Genomic DNA, 20,126 nt, shown 5'->3' with positions numbered 1-20,126 from the left:
AGAGGCTCCGAAGCATCAGAAACATTTATTTTACAACAGTACATCAGATAGTCGTTTCAGGCAAACGTCCACGCTACAAACACAAACCTCTACGTCTCTGTGTGTATGTACAGCACGTCTGCCATTTGTCACCTCGCCATCAGAACGGTTCACATCTAAAGATGTCTACATCCTCCTCACAGCGGCTAGTTCATCAATCATTACAAAGATCAGAAAATCAAAATAAATTAAATAATGCATCATTATTATCACCATGTGGCTGCTATCTTCTTACATACATCGGTTTCATTATTCGATGATGGAAATGTGCCGACTCCAGGTTTGGTCAGCCAATCAGGTAACGAGGCGTCTGCAGGTTTCACCGAAGCTCATTCAGAAGCCTTTTTAACCCAGCGATGGGGTCAATGTGAAAACAGGAACACAGCAACTTAAACGTGTTTGGGAAAATAAAACCTCTGATTTTCACAGATCTGCAGTTTGGCTCAGACCAGTCAGGAGTCGACTCGGCCGCTAGCATCGATACATATGGACATCAACGAGTGTCTGATCGAGCATCGAGATGTGGTGAAGAAATTTAGCCCGTTTGGTTCAACGTCGTCTTTTTTCTTTGTTTTTTGTTTTTACAAAAATCAATCTACAGACACGAACTAACAGGAAACTTCTGTGACAAATAAAAGCCTACAAAATAAAACTTGTGTGATTGGTACAAACTGATTGTTCTGCTAGAAAACTGCTTGTCTGAACAATAATAAGACTTTGGATGTGAAAGCGTCCCTTCATCAACACCATTAATAAAAAGAAGGAAAAGCAAACCTAGAGACAGAGGGAAGAACGGTGAGGTCTAAACTTACACCACATGTACAGCATCGCTACCTCCGCACACTAAACTACAACAAACACGGGGCTCGATCAGTGTGCACGCAGACACACAGCGCCTCAATCCTTCACCTGTGGAAGACCATAAACATGAAGGGAGGAGGAGGAGGAGGGACGAAGCTCGGAGGAGGAAACTGGAGCTTAATTACTGCTGAGAACTACAGTAGTCTGATTACTCTTAGACTAAAAAGTAACTGAGTGGAAGAGAGCCATCCCGCTGCGTGTGCTGTCCGTGACGATTCATCATTGGATTTACCAATTTGGTAACTGCGTGCTCGGCGCTCTCTGACGGAAACGTGACTCCTTGTTTGATGGCGTGCTCTCCCCTGATCTCTGTTTTCATGGGGACGCTGTGGTTGCTCAGTGTTTGTGCAACACGTTACTGTAATCACATTACAGTTACTAGTACGCTGTTACTCGCATTACAAAAGTTCTTCAGTGATCAGCACGGCAGGCAGAAAAAATTAAAAACTAAGCAAAGTTTTTATTCTCATGGCAATCAGCTGATGGAGGAAAATGGCGGAGTGGTCAGAATTACCAGGCGTGTGCTGGGGAAGTGCAGACTGACAGAAACATCTGCATTATGCTGCTAACATCTGCACAAACAAAGAATCCCGAGTGATGTTAAAGCCGAGTGTATGCAGACTCCAGCCCGGCAGCCAGAGCCGTTGGTGTCTCATGTTTTATCACCGCGGCTTTGGGCTGGTTTTCATCTCAGTGCTCGTGTGTGCGCGACTGTAGGCTCAGGTTTATATTGTTAATACGCCGACTCTGAAGGGACAAATCCACGGCAACTCAAAACACCAGCAAACAGAAACGGCGCAAAAACTGGGTTTTTGAGGAGACATTAACGTGATGGAGGCGTGATGGAGACATGATGGAGACATTAACATGATGGAGACATGAACGTGTCGCACTGGCACGTGCTGAATAAAAAGCATTCACCTGCAGTGTGAGGGAGATGCTGCTAATGTGTGTTTTAATCACATGATTCCTGTAATAACATGTTTGCTATTAGCCATGTACTGTTAGCTTGTCATTGAGTTGCAGTATGTTTGACCTCTCAGGGCCACCGTAGATTGTGAGACGATGAGTTTCAGGTCATTTTGCAGAGTAATGAGAAAGTAATGTAACAAACAGTCTAGTTACAACATACTTGTTACTTTTCCTAGAAGTAATGCAGTTACTTTGTTAGTAACGACTCTCACCGGAGAGGAAGTGAAAACTGTTAGACGAGCAGGCCGTGGCGGTGGGTTGGTTTAGCATTTGTCCCGCCTTCCGTCCAGTGATTGGACGGTTAAAAGTGACCTGACCTTGTTCACCTGTTGGTTACCTGATGAAACCTCAGAGCTGAGAAGAAGCTGCCTCGCTGGCGCCCAGCTGAGAGAGTCAGCGTGTCACTTCCTGTCTATACTTTCATCTGAACATTAACCAAACCAGAGCGTTACTGCAAGTGTTTTTTTCTCTTCCTCCTCGAGGTTTCCTCCCTCCTCTTCCTCGTTTCACCTCAGAAATTCAAACATGGAAACGTGAAAAAGGGAAAATCTGGGCTGAGCTCATTGTGACAGAAGCTGAGTGGGATTTCCAGGAGAGAGAGTGTGTGTGTGTGTGTGTGTGTGTGTGTGTGTGTGTGTGTGTGTGTGTGTGTGTGTGTTTAGTATGCATCGGTCTTGTAGCTTTGGTGGGCATCAGAGGTGAGCTGAGTGGTTTCTGTGGCTGAAGATGGCTGCATCACGATGGGGTCGCCGCCATCTGATGACAAAACACACACACACACACACACACACACACACACACACACACACACACACACACACACACACACACACACACACAATGAAAATAAACATGCATTAACTGCATAAATGAACTAGAATAGAACTAAATTACAACACTGAACAAACTATGATGCACAGAAATATAAAATCACCACTTTATTAGGCAAACTTCACTGCCCTTCAAGGTGTACCTAATAAAGTGGCCGGCATGTTTCCACTAATATATCTTCATCAATGTATCAAAGTAACTCTGGTTCCACGTTTCTGACTAACCTCTGTATACCAGAGCAACTGTAACACAACAGCTCCACAGCGCCAACACAAAACGCACATGTACAACATCAGGTAAAAGGACTTTTAATCTGACAGCAGTACTTTAACAATGACAGGAAGTGAAGTCAGGCAGATTTTACCCACAGTTCATAGCAACTAACGTCTGAGTCACAAACCAGCTGCAACTGAGATCACAGCAGCTAAAAATACACCAGGACTGAACATGATCAGAGCAGGAACACACACACACACACACACACACACAGACACACACACACAGACACACACACACACACACACACACACACACACACACAGACACACACACACACACACACACACAGAGACACACAGACAGACACACAGAGACACACACACACAGACACACACACAGACACACAGACACACACACACACACACACACAGACACAGAGACACACACACACACACACACACAGACACAGAGACACACACACACACACACACACACACACACACACACACACAGACAGACACACACAGACAGACACACACACAGACACACACACACACGCGCACTCTCAGGTGTCTCCAGGTGAGTCTAACATCAGGTGACCTGTCACGTGATCTTCCTGAAACTAGGTTTCTGCATCTACAGCCCTGTGCAAAAGTCTTGAGGTTGCTTGCAGATTTATGTAAGTGCCTTGGAGCAACAGTTTCCCATATACAGACATGCTAAATGCACAGTCCTGTAGAGTGGCATGGCCGTGCTCACCTCTCTCCTCAGCCGTCATCTGGGCCTCCAGGTCCTCCGGGGAGACGTAGAACTCGGGGTCCTGGTCCATTGGCGGGTGAGGTTTGAATTTGCCGCAACAGCAGTTACAGCAGCAGCACAGGCAGCAGCAGAAGTAACAGCCGGTGGCCAGGCAGCAGAAGACAAACAGGGCCTGAGGACAGAGCAGGACACCAGGTTCAGTGCATAAGTAGCTGCGGGGGCGGGGCTTTTTAAGCTTACACTGAACTGGAAGAACAAACGGCAGGAAGTCAAACGTTCTCATTGTATGCCACACCACCAGTCGAACGTTTGGACACAGCTTCTCATTGAATGGTTTTTCTGTAGTTTTACTACTTTACACTTTGTAGATACAAACATCAAATATATGAATGAAGATTTTCTTTTAGATTCTAAAGTAGCCGTCCTTTGCTTTGTTGACCCTCGGCCTCCTCTCAGTGAGCTTCATGATGTCGTCAACTATCAAAGTCGTCGACGACTAATTTAATAGTCGACGCGTCGTTATAAGCTTTGTAAGATCCCAAAAGACGCAGGAATGAGTAGTAGGATTTAAGAGTGTAATAACGGACTGAAACAGCAGATGGCAGCACTGCTGAGAAACCACGGCTAAGGAAAAGCAGCAAGAAGAGATTTGTTTGGGCCGAGAAACACAAGGACTGGACATTAGACCAGTGGGAATTTGTGCTTTGGTTTGATGAGCGTAGAGCTGTGATCTTTAGTTCCACCTGCCGTGTCTTTGTGCAGAAAAGGTGAACGATGGTCTCTACATGAATGGTTCCCACGGAAGCATGGAGGAGGAGGTGTGAGGCACACTGACCCAGCATGGCTGCCACAGCATCCTGCCATCAAGTCTCATTCATGGAGTCCCACAGGGATCAATATTAGGACCACTGCTCTTCATGTAACGTGTCAGTGATTTCATTAATTCCTCTAATATTCTACACAAAGTAATATTAGCACAACTGATCTTTAACAAATGAATATAAACGAGGAAATGATCAAGGCCATGCCATGAAGTTGGAACATCTGGAGGTTCATGCTGACAACTTTGGGAACTCTAAAAGGCATCCCGATGACTTCCTGAAGAAATGATTTAAATATGTTGCAGTTTTAAACAAAGCTCTTCTTCCATGTGAAGCTCTTGCCGGCCTCCAAGCCGCACTCAGTGTGCTGTGATGTCCCGACACCTTGACAGGACGCAGAGCTACATGAGCTCGGGGTAAACGCTTCCTCTGTGGGCTCAGGGTGACCTGCAGAGGTCCGCAGCTTCGGTTCAGCCCTCCTGGAGCTTCTCTCAGAGGCATTTTTGAGGTTCAAGCCCAGTTCGATCTAAACTAAGGTCATAAAATCAGACTTTCACCATCCTGCCTGCAGACACGTTCCTTTCTTTGGGATGGCAGACGTCTGTTTAACAGGAAAGCGATGAGTATTTCTCTTCATCATGTTCCTAAGTGTCCGTCCGGACCTGTCATGTGTCACAGACTGTGTTTGGAAAGGTCAAAGTTTACTATCATCATCACCACACTTTGATAACTCTCACCTATCACAGTTTGATTGGGCTCATTCAGAGTTACTGCTGGAGGCGTTTAAAGGCGGCCCGGTCCCAGAGGTACCCTGCAGACGCTCGGGTGGTGATGTGAGCACGGGCACACACCTGGAAGCGTGTGAGGGACGATGCTGCAGTCACATTTGCATCGGTTCACGTGTTTCCGAAGAGTTTGTGTGCGACGGCTAAAACCTTTGTGTTGGTCTCTACAGGCTGACCTGTGTGCGAGGAAGGGAACGTACCCGGATGCACATTAAAGACAAGAGCAGCGCCTGAAAGCTTCACGCCTGCTTATCAAACGCGCTGCGAGACCTGCGGTCGTGGACGCCGACCCACCTTGGCCCACCAGCTGGACAGAACAAAGTAGGTGTTGACGTTCTCCTCTCCGAACTGCTCGGCCACGTACAGCCCCAGGGAGCCGTATTTGTCGTAGATGTTCTTCTTGGTGGCGTCCACCAGGATGGAGTGGGCGTTATTGATTTCCTTAAACTTGTCTGCTGCTTCGGGGTTGTCCGGGTTTTTGTCTGGGTGAAACTTCAGCGCCAGCTTCCTAAAAAACAACAAAAAAAGAAAGAATCAAAGGAGCGAAAGTCTGAGCTGCTTATTCACTTTAAAGTGGGACACCTTTCACTTGCTTCTGTATCTCCGCAGCTTCCCTGATTATTGACACACATTTTTATTTCTGTTTTCTTTTTTTTCTTTTGAAACTGACACAGAAAAGTGAGAAACCCGTGGTTATTATTTACTCAAATTAAACAGAAGAATGAATTAAAACGTGCATTTTCAGAAAATATATAAAACAGAGACTGAACAGGAAAAAGGAGGAAATGAGTTTAAACGATGTTGTGTGTCGGGATGAATCGGGTGTCATTTTCTGACTTTCCTCCACAGCTGTGTTAGAAACAGGAAAAACATTAAAGATGAATCTGCTCTCTGCTGTTTGGCTTTGGAAGGTGAAGCTGTGGCAGGAAAAGCTCCTGCAAGCTGACCCGTGTGTGAGGAGGGGGAGTCACAGACAATCCTTTCAACATGCTCTATAACCTTTGACCCTGGCTCCCTCTAGTGGCCAACTGCTGCACTTGTGTGTGTGCGCACGCACCTGTAGCATTTCTTGATGTCCTCTGTGGTGGCGTTCTTGTCGACCCCGAGCACGGCGTAGAGCGATTCTCCTGATGTGGACAGACTCCTCTGTCTCTGGTGATCCATGATCTCTCTCTCTCTCTCTGTGCTTCTCTCACGGGCTCGCTCGCTCACTCAGCCTCACACCTGTCAGGTAAACCCAGAAACAAGTTTGAGGATACGAGCCTTTCACCTGCAGCCTCAGTGTGTCCTTATCTCTGTGAGAACACAAAGCGTGGTAATGAGGTGATGCGGTTGCAGGTAGAGCAGATCACACCTGCGCTGCACCTGGGAAGCCGTCGCACTCGTTCCCGAGCTGGAGCTGAACTCAGTCAGGACTCTTACAGCCTGAAATTACCTGACGATGACCTGCATCGGGTCATCAGAGCTCTGTTTACACTGTCTGGGGGACAGGAAGCTGCTGAGCAGGGTTTGAGCTTTCAGAATAAGAGCAAGGGGACGGTCAGCTGGGACTGCCACCCTTTAACTTCCAAAAACAAGTGTGAGGCTGAGGATGAAGCCGACAGCCTGATCAGTTTAACCTGAACACTGAACACGCTGTACTCCATCATTTATGACTATGTGGATTTTGCATTTACAAGTTTTTGTTCTGTTGCACTGATGGGACTCTGGGACAGGAATGAAGTGAAGAGCTGGCAGATATAAGTGACAGGACCAGGCTGGCTGTGGGGGGACGCTGTAGTCTGAGTCGGGTGGAGGCCCGCAGGCCGCGCTGTGCGGAGGACAATCCAACCCTCAGCAGGCCGATGACTGTGAAACAGCTCCGCTTTAACTTGATCTGTTAGAGGTGACGGCATGTCAAACACAGCTCTCACTCCCAGGGTGCCCCCCGGGGAGGTGTGCCCAGCCCCTGCTGAGCACCCTGTGCACAGAGCTCCAACACCGTCGTTACATTTGCAGACGACACCACCATCGGACCCGTCTGCTTACAGAGCAGAGCCCTGACATCATGGTGCTCAGACCCGGGAGCTGACTGCAGGCTGCAGGGCGGGGACAGCTCTATGGAGGGCGGGCAGCACAGCGTATCAGCCGCTGCCATCAGGACACCGCTCAAATATCTGACAGCTGATCTTCCACGGTCACAGGTAGACACCGCAACCCTGCACTACAACCACTACAGTGTCATCACCAATCTGTGTTTATTCTTTTTATTCATTGATATTTTCTTATTTAGATGCTTATTTTATTTGTGCCTTTTTCTGACGTGCGTCACAATGTAAGTCCCGGTGGTGACGTGTGGTCGATATGACAAAGAAAGCAGTTCATTCAGAGTAGTTTGGTTCTGATTTTGATTTTAATATTTGTTTGCAAACATCAGCTGACGGTCTACACCCGCAGGTCGTCTTTCCTCCTGCTGTTGCTTTCACAGATACTGAGACGCTCACCAGACTGTCACACGGCAGCGATGGTCCAGGGAAAACCTGGATTAATATGAGACGAGCAACTTCCTGCTTCCCGTCTGTGAGCCGCCTCCTCGCGTCCACTAATCCGCTAACGCGCTGCTGCGTGCTTTAAGAGGAGAAAGGAATAAACGGTTAAAGTCAGGTAACCCAAGCTCACCTGAGAGCCGGCCGGGCAGGAGCAGAGGGGAGAGAGGTTTACTATCCGTGTCCTGAACTTGCTCATTGTGTTTAAAGCAAATCTGACACGTACGAGCTGCAGTGACCTGCAGCAGGTGTGCGCGAGTGCAAAGGTGCGTCACCTGCAGCGCTGCTTAGACTCAAAGATCTGAAACATTGAATCTGTACTGACAGTGCATCAAATGTCCAGGTTAGTCCTCTACACATACCTGGATCCAGATAAGCACTTCTCAGCTGGGCCTTTCTAAGCTCCGCCCCTGAGAAAAACGATGGTGACATTACCACAGAGATGACGCTTTCATACTGACGGCAAAATTCTGAGTTATGACCTCAAACTCGTAGCCGAGGGAGTCGCTGTTGTCAGAGTGGCTGAACGAAGGATGAGCCGAGTGCTTTCTTTAACAGGTTATAAGGAAATGATCGTCACGGCTTCGTCCATGCTCCACCTCTCCACCAGGGGGCGTGAAATCCCCACAGAAGATTCATTTTATTAATTTGCTGAACGGCCCCTTCGGTCAGCGAAGGGATAAAACTCATTCATAACTCCACCACAGGAGAATCTTTAAATCTGGTGCAGTCCTGACTGAATGAACGTGAGAGTGGAGAGATGCGAGCAGGTGCGCTCACCCGGCAGTGCGTGAAAACAAATCCACCTGCAGTGTTTCTTCATGCTAATCGAAGAGACCACAGTACAGGCGGGAAACGGTGCATCTTCCTGCAGAGGATTGCACACTGGCCGTCCCGAGCAGGAACACCTGAGCTGTGAGGAGGCAGGTGTGCAGGGGGTTAGCAGGCTTAGAGACCACAGTAAGCCAATTCAACACAGACTGACGGAGTAGACTTAAATATACAGGAAACCATCTGCCCACACAGCTCGCCTCTCTGATGAGCTGTAACCACACACCTGACGCATGCAGCGCTGCTCTCTCCACAACAGTCCACTTCCACTCCTGAGTGTAAACTTTCAATTCAATTCAATTCAATTTTATTTATGTAGCGCCAAATCACAATAACATTCGCGTCAAGGCGCTTCATAGATACAGAGAAAAACCCAACAATCATATGATCCCCTATGAGCAGCACTTTGGCGACAGTGGGAAGGAAAAACTCCCTTTTAACAGGAAGAAACCTCCGGCAGAACCAGGCTCAGGGAGGGGCGGGGCCATCTGCTGCGACCGGTTGGGGTGAGAGAAGGAAGACAGGATAAACGCCAGAGTAAAAGCAAAGAGTGGTGTGTCCTGCACACGTGCGACCCCGCACTGACATTTTCAAACTTCCTGCACATACAGCCAGTTCACAGCCTGTATATAAACGATGGAGGCCGCCTCCCTGTTGTCACCCATTGGTCTGCAATTTTAGCATTTTGGTCTCGGCCATCTTGGTTTAATGGAGTGACCATGGCTGCGTGCCAATTAAGAGACTGCACGCTTGAAGTACACGTACTACGCACGGTGCGTGCTATGAGTACGAGAAGTGCGGAAGTGCGAGGCTTGTGAAACGGGACGGTCTGGCCTTCGTCGCGCTGTTCAGGTTGCCTAGCAACCATGATACAAACCGCGAGGCACGTTACATACAGCTTTGTGTGACAGAAATGAAGGAGAAAAATGTTTTGTTGGTCATTCATTTTTGTCATGACATCACTTTGATGAGGCTGAGACCACGGGACTGTAAACATGATTGTTGGGCTTCATGTCTGTGCTGAACAGTCATTTAAGATTAGTTAGTAAATAACAATCAGCTGATGTTGTTCATGAGACTAAAGTCATCTCACTGTGGTGATGTAAATATGGACAATATTATAGTATTGTCAGATTATTATGAGATCTATTAGGGGTGCAACGATACTCGTATCGATATTGAACCGTTCATACAGTGCTTTCGGTTCAGTACACATATGTATCGAACAATACAACATTTGTAATTTATTTTATCAGCTTTCCTTCTGACGATGCTGTCTGTGTTGAGCGCTCAGTGGATCTGCGTTCGACTACTCCGCCTAGGCTGCACTGTCCAGCGCAGATCCACTGAGCGTAGCGCAAGCTAGCGAGACAGAAGCTAAGGTCTCCTTGCAACATGGCAAATTGAGCCTCATTCAGATCTGGCGTTTGGAACCATTTTGGTTTTCATGTGACGTATGACCCTGAAGGTAAGCGCGTTATGGACTAAAGTAAAACAGTGTGTTGGATGTGCCATGCAATGCTCAATTACATGGGTGGGAGCTAGTGTGTTAGCGCAGTTAGCTCGTTAACGTGTTGGCCGTCCAGCCCCACGCACGGGGCGATCCGCGGTAGCTCGTTAATGGAGATTTGCCGTGTTGTGGCGTTAAGGTCATTTCAGATTAGCGCTGACAGCACTAGTGGGAACACAACGAATATGACTGCACATTTACTCCGACATCATCCTAGTGCAAAGTGGAAGCAGACAAAAACAACAAGCAGCATGCTACAAACTTTACCCGAGTCATTTAGACAGCCGTTAGCACAGGATTCTCCTTATGGGGACCTGATATGTTTAATATGCTGCTGAGAATATAGCCCAGAAGAAGAGTATAGTAGAGCTTTTATTTTGAAAGAGCCATTTCTCTGTAATAAACTCTCTTTTCCAAAGATGAGGGATTTCTCAGATAGATTTATTTTTTTATCCCTTTGTTGTTTCAGCAACATTAAATTTAAAACTGTACTTTTGAGTTAAAATATATATTTATAATTTTAATAAATGACAAATTAAAAAGGCATGAACATTTTTTTTGTACCGAAAAAATATCAAACCGTGACACCAAAGTATCGAACCGAACCGTGAAAAAAAAAAAAAAAAAAAAATTATATATATATATATATATATATATATATATATATATATATATATATATATATATATATATATATATATATATATATATATATATATAATTTTTTTTTTAATATTTATTTATTTTAGGGGTGCAACGATACACAAAATTCACGGTTCGATGTTTTTTCGATACAAAAAAATGTTCATGCCTTTTTAATTTGTCATTTATTACATTTTCACGGCACATTCTGCACCACATCTCTGTGCGTTCATTATTTGTTTGAAGCCAGCTCACCTCCTGCAACCACTTTTCCGAGTATACGTGCTTCTCTTGTGGTTCAGACTCCTTCTGACATTTCTGTGGAGGTGGAGGAACATCACAGTAATTGCTTAAAGGAGCTTCTTGACATCTTTAAGAGTTCTAAACAAATGTCTGTCCGCCTCCTGAAAATCTTATGTACGCAAACACGCGTTGCAACGTCTTATCTTGTGCGTGTTTTTTATTTTGACAGCGAATGCGCACCTGCGGACCACTTATGTGCAGCCCTGGTTATTTAGCTCGTCATATTGCAGCCACAGAAATTCTTTTGTCCATGAAACCATAAAGCTGCACTTTCTTTTTGCCTTATAGTCTGATTTGTCATAACTTCTCCGTTTTGTGGTAAGCTTTTCTTTGGCTGTCACTTCTTCACCCTGACCTCTCTTATTTGGCTCAGCAGAACTAAAATATATATCTGTCTGTGAAGGTTCTCAGTCATCCAGGTCATCGTAGTCAAATATATATCCTGCTGCTTTTACACAGGCACTCACATAAGCTCAGCGATTCTCTGCGCGATCAACCTCTCACATGTTTAAGCTGCGGGAGATTTCACTTGTCATGTTTGCATAGTAAGCTAACGATTAATAAGACGATGTCAGAGGAATTGGTGCACAAATTATCATCACTCACAGATCAGTGCTGTCGCTCTCTATACACAGTTCGCATGATTGCAAAGTGAAAGCAAAAAAACAAGCGCAAATTCAAACGCGACTTCAATATGTCACATATTGACAGTGGCTCACCGATGCCAATGACATAATTACCCAGCTACATTTCTGAAAGAATGCAAAAGCATTGACATATATTTTTCCTTCCTACAATAGCCCGACGGGCAGGGCAGAGATAGATTTTGGTAGCCCAACTGGAAAAATCGCTAGCCCCGGGACGTCGGGCTAGCGATATTGCAAGCCCTGTAAAGGATTATTCTATTTATTAGTCTGAATTAACAGTATTAGTAATTATCAAAATTATGTTTTTATATGTCTGCAATGGTTAATCCACCAGGATGAACAAGCTCTTTAATCTAATTTGTTTGTTGATGTCCAAGAATTTGTAAATTTAGAGTTGAAAAAAGCAGAAAAAAAAAAGAGTAGAGCATGTTATTATGAATGTAATATTCATGTTGTGCTTGAGTCATTTCTGCGGCTCAAATTTGGGTAAAAACATGAATTCAGTTAGCTGACAGGCTCGCGTTTATGACCGCTGATCTAATAAATCTCTCAGCACTCGATGCCAGTAATTAGAAAAACTATATTTTAACACAATATAAGCTAAAATATTTCATGTTTCATTGCTGACAGGATGAATGTACCTGCAGCTATCAGCTGTCAGACTCATACAGGCCCCACACATAGCAAACCACAGGTAAACATCACCTGTGCAGTGGATCAAAACAACAACAAACACGTGTAAAATTAAACTCTCTAACTTTCTATGGCACCAGATGGCCTCCCTATGCATCACCAAGCCACGCCCACCACACAGTCTCAGAATAACCAATCGTAGCACAGTGCCAGCTGACTGGAATTAACCAATGAGAGGAACCCATGCAGGACTACGTTGGTTTCTTTGTGTATAATAATCTGAGCAGAGCAACCAATTAGATTTGATCATGTTCAGTGATCTGAAAGTTAAACTGGCCACAAGCAGGAACAAACAGGCAGCGCTGTGACAGCACACGGTGTGTGTGTGTGTGTGTGTGTGTGTGTGTGTGTGTGTGTGTGTGTGTGTGTGTGTGTGTGTGTGTGTGTGTGTGGATTGCTGTAAAAAAAAAAATGTGGTGGTGCTGTGTCACCATGAAGCAACTGCTGGTTTTACACTGAGGGAAGGAAGGAGATGCCGTTTGATTTTCAAAGATAAACCTGAGTAAAAACTGATCTTTGCACAGCAGCGTTTTAGTTTGTTGGAGGTTTAAACTGGATTTAAGCATAGAAACATCCAACATCGTGAGGTTTAACCGTCTCCATGCCTCACACAGGTCGCACACTCATCTGCAAACACAAAGTGACCCATCAAAGCTTCACAGGCGCCTTCAGTTTACACGAGGTCCTGAGCAGTGTTGTACTGGCAGCGTGTGTCGGGTTAACGAACACGAGTAAAGAGCGAGCCAGAGGATGGATAACGGCAGCAGCACCACCGGAATAATAATAGGCAGTAACAGACGGTCAGGCCTATGAATAATGATCATGAGGGTGTAGTTTGTCACAGTTTTTCTTATTTCAGTTTCAAATTACACCCCAGATACTTGAGTTTACCGATTCCAGCGTCTCCAGTGAACCTCGCGTATGAACTAAACTAGCGGACGGAAAGTCCACCTGCATGCTTCTGAAGAGCAAAACAGTTTTATGGTAATGATCTTATGTCAAAAACAAAACAATCCAGGAAGTCAAATTTGTCACTGGAGTACTAAATGAACCCAACTAAACAGGAAGTGATGTCAGTCCCTGTTTTGTTCTAAACAGTGGTATCGACTTCATGATTGTGTTTTCACAGCACTTACACAGAGTTAGAAAGAAAACCTCTGATCAGCTGATTCCCAGCGTTTTCAGGCGGGTCCGTGTCACGTATGTGCACTGGGTGCCCCCCAAACAAACACGGAGGTTTTCAAGACGCTAACAGAGGCAGAGCTGCTAAAGCTAAAGCTACCCAGAGGTCAGAGCCTCAGTATGAGCAGTGAAAGGGTCAAAGCAGGCAGGAAGTCCAGGTGAAGTCATGAAGCCAGCACCGGATATTTGTGTGGGTCTATAAATGTGCTGCAGCTGCTTTACCTGACAGACAGAGCTCGCTGGCTTCAGTCGTTACAGTGAGTCAACCTGCACATCAGAGTTTCTTTTCTTTTATTAAGAAAATAACATTTTGCTCTGAAGAAAATTTGTGATATTTGCTAAATGAGCCAAGAAAACCACAATCAGAGCATCTGATGGGTGAAGGAGACGAAGGCAGGAGGCGCTCTCTGGAGGGCGGGGCTTTGACCTCTCAGGTGTATGCTTCTAGAAAGACCGCTCTGATGTGTCAGACAGTCCTCAGTTGTCCTCAGATTACAGATGTGTAGTTACCAGATCATTCTGGATGTGTAGGTTCTTAAAGGAGCTGAAATAATGAGCAGAGCAGGACGACCGCAGTGATGGAGCTCAGCTCGCAGGTGAGGTGGATAAACGTCACCTCGGGGGACGCATCTGAGGGTGAAACCAGTGAAACGAGGCCTCGTAAAGAAAACCACAAAGACAAACAGACGGTATAATTCATTCATACTGGCTCACACACACACAGGGCTGTAATCGACAGCTGCAGCTGACTCAGTAAACACAGCTGCTGCATGAGTCGGGAGCCTGAGCGTTCACTTCGTTCAGCGAGTGTCGCCTACAGATCGAGCCACAGAGCATCATCTTCTCGCCGTCTGAGCCTGAAATCTCTTCCAGCTTTCTCATTTGCACAAATTCATCCACGCAAGCGCCAGTTTCTCCCACATCAGTGAGTAGAAACACAGCTGAGCAGCACGTGAATATCAGGTACGAGCATATACGAGCTGACCATGATGTCATAGCACGCACGGCAGAGAGCAAAGAGTTTCACCTGGAGGCACACAGGGGTGAGTCTAAAGGGGGGCACGGGATAATTTCAAGACACTCAAAACACTTTTCAGATAAAATGATTTAAAGAAATAATATAAAACACTGTTAATTAAATTTCACTAATATTTAAACAAAAATAAAAATGAACATGGGGCAGTAAAACCTGAGAGCTAACATCCAATCAGCATGCAGTCAGAAGCTTCATCAGTGAGCTGCACACAGGAAGCATCAGAGCAGCTTTCTGCACACTCCAATGAAACACACAAACTGACTGAACTTCACATTTTCAGCGATTTTCATGCGTTTCCTGTAAACGCCATGATGAATGACACACAGCAGCTGAGATCACACTGATCTGCTCGTCCAATCAAAAAGCACTCCAGATGAACAACGCCTCAACACAATTAACACAACAGCTCTGAAACTCTCACAGCGTCTCCTGCACTCAGGCAGCAGAGACGGGGAGGGAGAAGCAACTGATCTAAGGCAGGGCGAGCGACGCCAGAGGAGGAGGGAAGGTGAAGGTTCACCTGCAGTCAGATGACCTGCAATCACACGACTGCCTGCGATAGGATGGCCTGACGCAATCATGAGTCAAACCAGTGCCGTGTCTGTGTCACGTCTCTCATCAGGACGCTGCAGTAAAGGTGAATGTTTAATCACAGCATGTGACCTCTGACCTCATCCGCACTTTTATGAGATTAAAGAAACACCCACACAGTTTGAGGTCATATCCCCCTGTGATCCAGTAATGTTGAAACTGCTGCGTGCTTGCTGGAGAATCTTAAACTTGGATTGGCTCAGATGTCCAGCAGGGGGTGTCTCCTCTGCTCTGATTGGATAGAAGTCTGTGAGAAAAAGAGCCCTGCTTGATCTCCGAGCTCAGTGAATACCTTCCCGAGGAGTCTCTGGTCTCAGTCGCTGGTTTCTGACTGATGTTTGGTTATGGCCCGTTAGAGTAACAGAGGATGCAGGGAGGCGGAGCTAGACAATGACTGTATGAGCGTGTGGCAACATTCGCCCGATTTCAAAACCCCAAAGATGGCAGCGGGGAAAACGCTCAGATCGCGGGCTCACACCAGCTGACCTCACAGCTGCTAAGTCCATCTTTCACATACAGTCTGTTTTAAGTGATTCCTACAGATCATAAACGTGACTTACAGCTTCTCTCAAACAAAACAAACCAGACTCCGCCTGTGCTTCCACCTGCAGCTCTTCATACCGTGCCCTGTGACTCATCTTAAAAACCTCCTCAAAAGCACAGCTCAGGTGTGTTTGTGAGGAGCTAAAACAACCTGAGTTGTGGTTTTTAGCAGTCAGGACTCTGTGACTCCGTAACGTCACAGCATCTGACTTCCTTCCTTCTAGCAGCACAACGAGCATCTTTCCCCTGCCTGAGCCTGGCTCTTTCTTTTAAAAGGGGGTTCTTTCTTCCCACTGTCACCGAGTGCTGCTCACAGAAGGTTGTCTGATTGGTGGGTTTTCTCTCTGACAGCATGAAGCCTATCTAGGGATGGGTATCGTTTAGTTTTATCCAAACCGGTACTTTTGAAACGGTGCCGGTGCTTAAAGAATGGAGAACAAACTTGGTCCAAAAACCTCTCATGTTTTTATTTTTAGCAGTCTCTTTTTTTCTGCAACATGTTAACCAAGTTAGCCTTTTCTGTTGATACAACATACCTCCTTTGGTTGGAACCGGTGCTTAAAGAATGGAGAACACAAACTTCGTCCTAAAACCTCTCATGTTTAGCTGTTTTTTTGTAAAAAGATAACAATGTTAGCCTTCTCTATCACTCTATCAAACAAGAAGACAGCCGCATATAGCTATGATGATGTTTGCTAGTTCACCTTACATGCATTAATGTAATAACGTGGTTAGCCTACTCAACGTAAATTACACACGAACAACATGAAGCTACTCACGCAGAGAAGAACGGCTGCTGCTGCATCATCATCCTCATCATTTCTGCTACACTGGCAGGGCTAGGGGCCAGGACTCTGCTCTTCGGGTTTTTGGCTATGCGTCACCAGATGTTTCATCAGATTCGAGGTGTTACCTCCTTTGCACAGTATCACCTTAAAGCACTCAGCAGGCTGCTGAGTTTGCATCTTTTGCCAGCTGGTCCCAGCTGGAGGATAATTTTAGGGTTTTAAGGGTCCTCGTGGCTCAAACTGCGTGACAGGAAGCTGCAGAACAGCTGATCGCAGGCTGGACCACAGGAGAAGAGGCAGCTATCAATGAGCGTTGACAGATATGTTGATTTTATTTTTAAATGTGATGCTCCGATGCTTTTTATCCATCTTACACACTAAAGTATATTAAACACACCTATCAGGTATTCAATAACAGCCCCACATCCAGCTCCTCTCAGCTGACCGCTAACTGCTGTGATATCACGTGATCCGATGTGAATGAAAGTCACATGACTCATCGTGACCACTTGTGTCAGATCTAGTGATGTCATCATCAGTCATCAAACAGAGACCAGCTGACTCAGTTAAAATTGACTTTAGGAGCCCTGATGTGTGCAGGTCATGAAAGATTTAAAACATAAACAGATGAAAACGCCTCACACCGACTCTGAGGTCACGCAGCAGCTGGCCAATGGGACGGGCAGATCTGCAGATCATATCTCAGAGACCAGGCAGCAATTAGAGTCCATCTGTGTCCCTGCTGATGAAACACAGTAATAGACACGACTCCTCCTCGTTTCACAGCGGATCCCAGCATCCTCCTCTGTCGCATACCCTTCACTACATCCATGAACCTCCTGCCTTTTCTCCTCCTGCCTGGCAGCTCCATCTTCATCATCCTTTGTCCAATATATCCACCTTCCCTCCTCTGCACCATCTAAGCATCACCTCTCAGACTCTGAGCTGTCCCTTTGATGGACTCATCGTACTCACTCCCAGTGAACACCTGAGCATCTTCAGCTCTGCTTGTTGCCTAAAGGTAATGGTGTGAACTTCACCAAGGGCCCAAAGATCCCAGTAACAGTCCAAGAAGCAGTAAAAGGTCCTGGGATTCAGGAGTGAAGGAAACACGGTCAGGCATGAATCTTCCTGTTAGGTTTTGGATGTCCTGCTGTTTGTTCAGCTGTGTGCTCATACTCGCAGGTGTCTGACAGCATGCACAGGTAAGGCTTCACCATTATTTATATTTCAAAGCTCATTAAGGCCAGACACGTCCCCCTACCCACAACACCAGGATGGATAAGGTGATAATATGCTCATAACTGATCACCAACCACTGCTGGTGGTGACATCACCCTGGAGATGTCTCATCTTCTTGATAAACCAAAACTAAAACACATCCTGCTAGCAGTTTTACTTCCTGTTATTAACTGAGCCTCTGGGATCAGCCTGAACTAAACGAGTGAGTTTAGGGAACTTTAGGGGGAGAACACCAGTGGGCACACAGCTCTGGTGTTAAAATTAATTTGACCTTGATGGTAACCAGGGGGAGCCAAAAAACATCCTCGGTTATATCCCTGAGAGGATCAGGAACGTCATCCCGCATGCCCCCTTTTAAAAACCGTGGTTACGCCCCTGCTGAGGGGACAGGTGCAGCTCACGGTGTTGGCCAGTACCCACCTGCACCCCACGACCTGTAACCCCACCTGCTCCACACGGCGGCGACCTCTGATCAGAACCGACGGACCCACACCCCTCCCCCGTCCCTAAAGCCGGACTTATCCCGTTCGTCTCCCCTCGATTAGATCTGTCACATCTGAACAAACACTAACGAGGACCGGGAGTCCGCCCGAGCCCCTTACACCGGGCACCTAAACCGGAGCTGGCCGGTCACGGCCGGGGGCTCAGCTCGAGGTTAAAGCGGATAATCTGCAGGCGTGAGAGCAGCAGCATCCATGTTGTTAGCCCGAGTCTAATCCAAGGACGGCGGCGCGGCTAACGTCAGCGGCTAGCTCGGGCTTCTTACCTGTTCTGTCCCGGGGGCGGAGCGGCTGCTGGTCCTCTCTCGGTCGCTGAAGCCTGGCTCGACGTTTACAACACTATCATCCCACTTCCAGTCCACGCTCCGCCGCTAAAACATCGACCGGACACCGAGCTAACGGCTACACCGGGAGGGGGCGCGCAGTCAATCCGAACACAACGGCCGCGCGCAAACCCTCCCACTTTCTGCCCTGCTCGTTCCCGCTGACAGCAGGCGCGCTCACAAGCGCTCAGGAAGTCACGAGGAGCGGCCCGCTGTCTGAGCTTCTTGCTCCACAGGAGGCGCTGTCGAGCTCGTGGCACTCCGTGGAGCCGGGATAAACGTTTTACGTTAACCCTGTTTGTGATGGAAGCGTCGAGGCGGTAGATTCCGTCGTGTGTTTAGATGTTTTACATATTTCTTTTGTGGTAAAACCCTTATGCGAGCATTACGGCCCTCACAGCACCGTAAGCCGCCAGCAGCAGCCGCCTGATAGCTTCACCTTTAACATCACAACCAGCTGCTTCTTGCTCACTTTAATTACGCTCCTAACGTCTGCTGGAGGTTTTTTAGGAACTTTATTGAACAAACAATGAGTATACAACATATAAACAGATCAAGAATACAAGAGAACAGAACATGAACACACAAAACCAGGGGTAAAAAAAATTATATAAATACACGCAAAAATTCAATTTTATATACTGTTTTGAGAGCATTTTTGTTGGTGGAGGCTGATATTGATCCATGCATCCATTCGCTTCCGATGATCCTTTTCAGGGTCGCGGGAGCCAGCTGCCACAGGGCGAGAGGCGGGCTACACCCTGGACAGGTCGCCTGTCTGTAGCAGGGATAACAGAGACACTCTCACATTCACACCTATGGGAAATTTGGATTATCCAATTAACCTATCCCCACAAACTGCAAGTCTTTGGACGGTGGGAGGAAGCCGGAGTACCCACGCAAAGACAGGGATAGAACATACAAACTCCACACAGAAAGACCCCGGTGGAATTGAACTCAGGGCCTTCTTGCTCTGCGGCAACAGTGCTAACCGCCGTGCTGCCTCCTGATATTGATTTTATGTACAATTCCACATCCTTAAGAAAATGACAGAAATATGGTGGTCTGCTGGAGTTACCGTTTGAAAACAGGACCCATCGATTGGAGGACCTCCTGCTACAAAACCTTAACTAACTTAACATCTAAATGAAAGTAAAACTGAAGTCATTGTGTTTGGGCTTCCTAAAGACCCCGACCTTTCCTTTGATTTTATGGGACCCCTAACTTCCGAATGTACTTCCTCCATTAAGAGCCTCGGTGTTACTTTTGACAGTGCTTTTAAATTTGATAAACAAATCAGCTCCGTAGTCAAGGGAGCTTTTTATCATCTACGGATTTTAGCTAAAGTCAAGTCCTACCTGTCCAGGAACGATCTAGAAAGGGTGGTCCATGCTTTTATTACTTCACGGCTGGACTACTGTAACTCCCTTTATGCTGGTTTAGATCGTTCCTGCCTGCATCGCCTTCAACTGGTGCAGAACGC

At 46.5% G+C, this 20,126-nt stretch overlaps 1 protein-coding gene across 1 annotated transcript; it reads right to left on the bottom strand.

Annotated features, from left to right (window-relative positions):
* Nucleotides 1-6: 6 nt before the first annotated feature.
* On the bottom strand, nucleotides 7-19,097 carry dnajc5ab (DnaJ (Hsp40) homolog, subfamily C, member 5ab). Its single transcript, XM_026155027.1, has 5 exons — nucleotides 18,587-19,097; nucleotides 6,345-6,511; nucleotides 5,582-5,795; nucleotides 3,682-3,853; nucleotides 7-2,628 (listed from the first exon to the last, which is right to left on the bottom strand). The coding sequence occupies exons 2-5, from the start codon at nucleotides 6,449-6,451 to the stop codon at nucleotides 2,531-2,533; spliced, it is 591 nt and encodes a 196-aa protein (XP_026010812.1). The 5' UTR covers nucleotides 6,452-6,511; nucleotides 18,587-19,097; the 3' UTR covers nucleotides 7-2,530.
* Between the last annotated feature and the right edge of the window lie 1,029 nt (nucleotides 19,098-20,126).

This window comes from Astatotilapia calliptera, chromosome 20 (genome assembly GCF_900246225.1).
Source record: "Astatotilapia calliptera chromosome 20, fAstCal1.2, whole genome shotgun sequence".
NCBI lineage: Eukaryota > Metazoa > Chordata > Actinopteri > Cichliformes > Cichlidae > Astatotilapia > Astatotilapia calliptera.
The sequence above is the reverse complement of the archived record's forward strand: the minus strand, read 5'-3'. Positions and strand labels throughout refer to the sequence as shown.